The sequence below is a fragment of the Eumetopias jubatus genome, unplaced genomic scaffold (genome assembly GCF_037043125.1).
Source record: "Eumetopias jubatus isolate StellerSeaLion01/CBP00866 unplaced genomic scaffold, mEumJub1_p1.0 scaffold_9, whole genome shotgun sequence".
Classification (NCBI taxonomy): Eukaryota; Metazoa; Chordata; class Mammalia; order Carnivora; family Otariidae; genus Eumetopias; species Eumetopias jubatus.
The window spans coordinates 126118987-126121240 of NW_028274815.1; the positions used below are offsets into that span (position 1 = coordinate 126118987).

The 2254-nt window shown below is 62.6% G+C and overlaps 1 protein-coding gene across 1 annotated transcript; it reads right to left on the reverse strand.

The window, feature by feature from the left end:
• Positions 1–265: 265 nt before the first annotated feature.
• Positions 266–1586, reverse strand: TNNC2 (troponin C2, fast skeletal type). Its single transcript, XM_028121978.2, has 6 exons — positions 1569–1586; positions 1393–1444; positions 1109–1252; positions 903–1017; positions 582–718; positions 266–433 (listed from the first exon to the last, which is right to left on the reverse strand). The coding sequence occupies exons 1-6, from the start codon at positions 1584–1586 to the stop codon at positions 402–404; spliced, it is 498 nt and encodes a 165-aa protein (XP_027977779.2). The 3' UTR covers positions 266–401.
• Positions 1587–2254: the final 668 nt, after the last annotated feature.

Below are 2254 nucleotides of genomic sequence, written 5' to 3' on the forward strand. Positions count from 1 at the left end.
CCACCCCCAACCCGCCGGCCTCCCTCCTCCAGCGCCCGGCGCCACCGAAGCCCCTTCGGCCGAGCTGTCCACGCCCAGCTCCAGCTGCGGGGACCCCGGCCCTGCGCCTCGGTGCTTCCCGCAGCTCAGATCCCCCCTCCTCGGAGCCCCGAGGACGCTCGGGTGGCGCCCTGGACGGCGACCCAGTCAGGCGGGCCCTAACACCCACACCCACCCCGCGCTCCTCCTCTCACTCCGGCTACGCGCTTTGCGGGGGTCTGCTTTTATTCCCTCTGGACACAGAGCCAGCAGGGGCCGCGCCTGCCTCTCGGGGCGGAGAAGGGGACGGGGCAGGGGGGGACGGGAGTGGCACCGCCCTCGCCCGAGGGACGCGCGGTGTGGGCGGAGGCGAGGGCGACTTCTTACTGCACGCCTTCCATCATCTTCAGGAACTCTGCGGGGACGGGGAAGGGAAGCATAAATTGCACGGCACCGGCGAGAGCTCCCCACCCTGCCCACAAAGCCACGGAGTGCCGCGTGGGGGCCACGCCCCGGGCGTTCCCGCGTGGCCCCGCCCCCCGCCGCGCTCCCGCGGGCCTCACCGTCGAAGTCAATGCGGCCGTCGTTGTTCTTGTCACCGTCTTTCATTAGGGATTCGAGCTCCTCGTCTGTCACGTGCTCCCCAGAGGCCCTGAAAATCTCAGCCAGCTCTTCCGCATCGATGTAGCCGTCTGCGTTCCTTCGGGGCGAAACGACAAGGCAGGACTCAGGGCAGGCGAGGGCGAGTCGCCCTGGCCACGGCGACGCCCCCTCCCGCACCCGCGCGCGGAGAGCCGAAGCGCCCCGCCGGCGGGACTCGCCGAGCTCAGCGCCTTCTCGGCCCCCAGGCCCTCAGTGTCTCGGCCCCCAGGCCCCCAGTGCACCTGTCAAAGATGCGGAAGCACTCAGCCAGCTCCTCCTCGCTCTTCCCCTTCGCATCCTCTTTCATCTGGCGCACCATCATGACCAAGAACTCCTCGAAGTCGATGGTGCCGCTCCCTGAGGGGAGCAGGGGGTTGAGTGAGCCTCAGCCCTGCATGCCCCCCTCTCCCCACCATCGCAGCCCCGCCTCGGAGGACCACCTGCTCACCGTCTTCGTCCACCTCCTCGATGATGGCATCCAGCTCCTCTTTGGTGGGTGTCTGGCCCAGCATCCTCATCACCGTGCCCAACTCCTTGACGCTGATGTCCCCGCCACCATCAGCGTCAAACATGTCGAAGGCAGCCTTGAACTCTGGAAGAGGCAGAGGACTGAGGCGGGCTCGGCTGGACTGTCAGCCTCACACCTTCTCTCCCACCCTGCCCAGACACTGAACACTGCCCAGCACACACCCACCCAGCAGCCAGCCCTCCCACCGGCACTCCTGCACTCACCAGCGATCATCTCCTCGCTGAGGTAGGACCGGGCCTCCGCCTGCTGGTCAGTCTGCAGAAGACACAGAGTCAGAGAGCAGAAGGGGCGGCCCCAGAGCTCATTCTTGCCTTAACCCCATTCTCTTCAACCCCCTTCTGTCAGTGCCCTTTGGTCTTCCAGAAAAACGATTCCAAACCAGCAACACCTTCTGCATGCTCCTACAGCACCTGACCCCAGTTTTGAAGAACTAGGGAGGAAACACAGATTATGCCCAAGGTCTTCAAACTTGCTAATCAGATGTCAAGTCAGGAACCTCCCCTCCCCCCCCCCCGCCCCATTAACCTCGGGCAAGTGCTAATTCTACCCTATTTCTTCTCAGCAGCTTTTCAGGGATGAGATGACATCAGGGATGTGAAAGGGGTTTGTACGGTGCCAGCACTATTCCAGCGTCATTTCCCAGTTTTCCCTAGCTCCCAGCAGAGCCTGGCTCTGTAACAGGTGCTCAATAAATGTTTGTTCTCAAAGAAATAATAATGCAAGGCAAAGTCATTGAGCACCGGCTAGGTGTCAGGCCAGAGACTGGGCACTGAGACCAAGATTGAGACACATCATCCCTCCCCTCCAAGAACTTGCGGAGATGGAGATTTTAAGCTTCCTTCTTATCATTCAGCCATTGGAGTAAACACTACTCGTGCTGGGCAGAATATGATGGCGGGCCTTGTGGAGGTGAAAATAACATTTCGGGAGAGGGGATCCAGCCACATCTAAGCCAAGCCATCGGGCTATGGGGCTTTGGACTGAGGCGGGTGGGGAGGAGGGGCTGAGGTGGCCAAGGCATTCTTCGACCGGCTGGCTGGCTGGCCGCCGCCTTCCTTCTTGCCC

Excerpts from the sequence above, each read along its gene's own strand:
- TNNC2 (XM_028121978.2), bottom strand. Across the intron at positions 1,018-1,108 it reads CGAGGAGGTGGACGAAGACG|GGAGCGGCACCATCGACTTC; the intron begins GTGAGCAGGTGG and ends TGCTCCCCTCAG. Across the intron at positions 434-581 it reads CGGCCGCATTGACTTCGACG|AGTTCCTGAAGATGATGGAA; the intron begins GTGAGGCCCGCG and ends CCGTCCCCGCAG.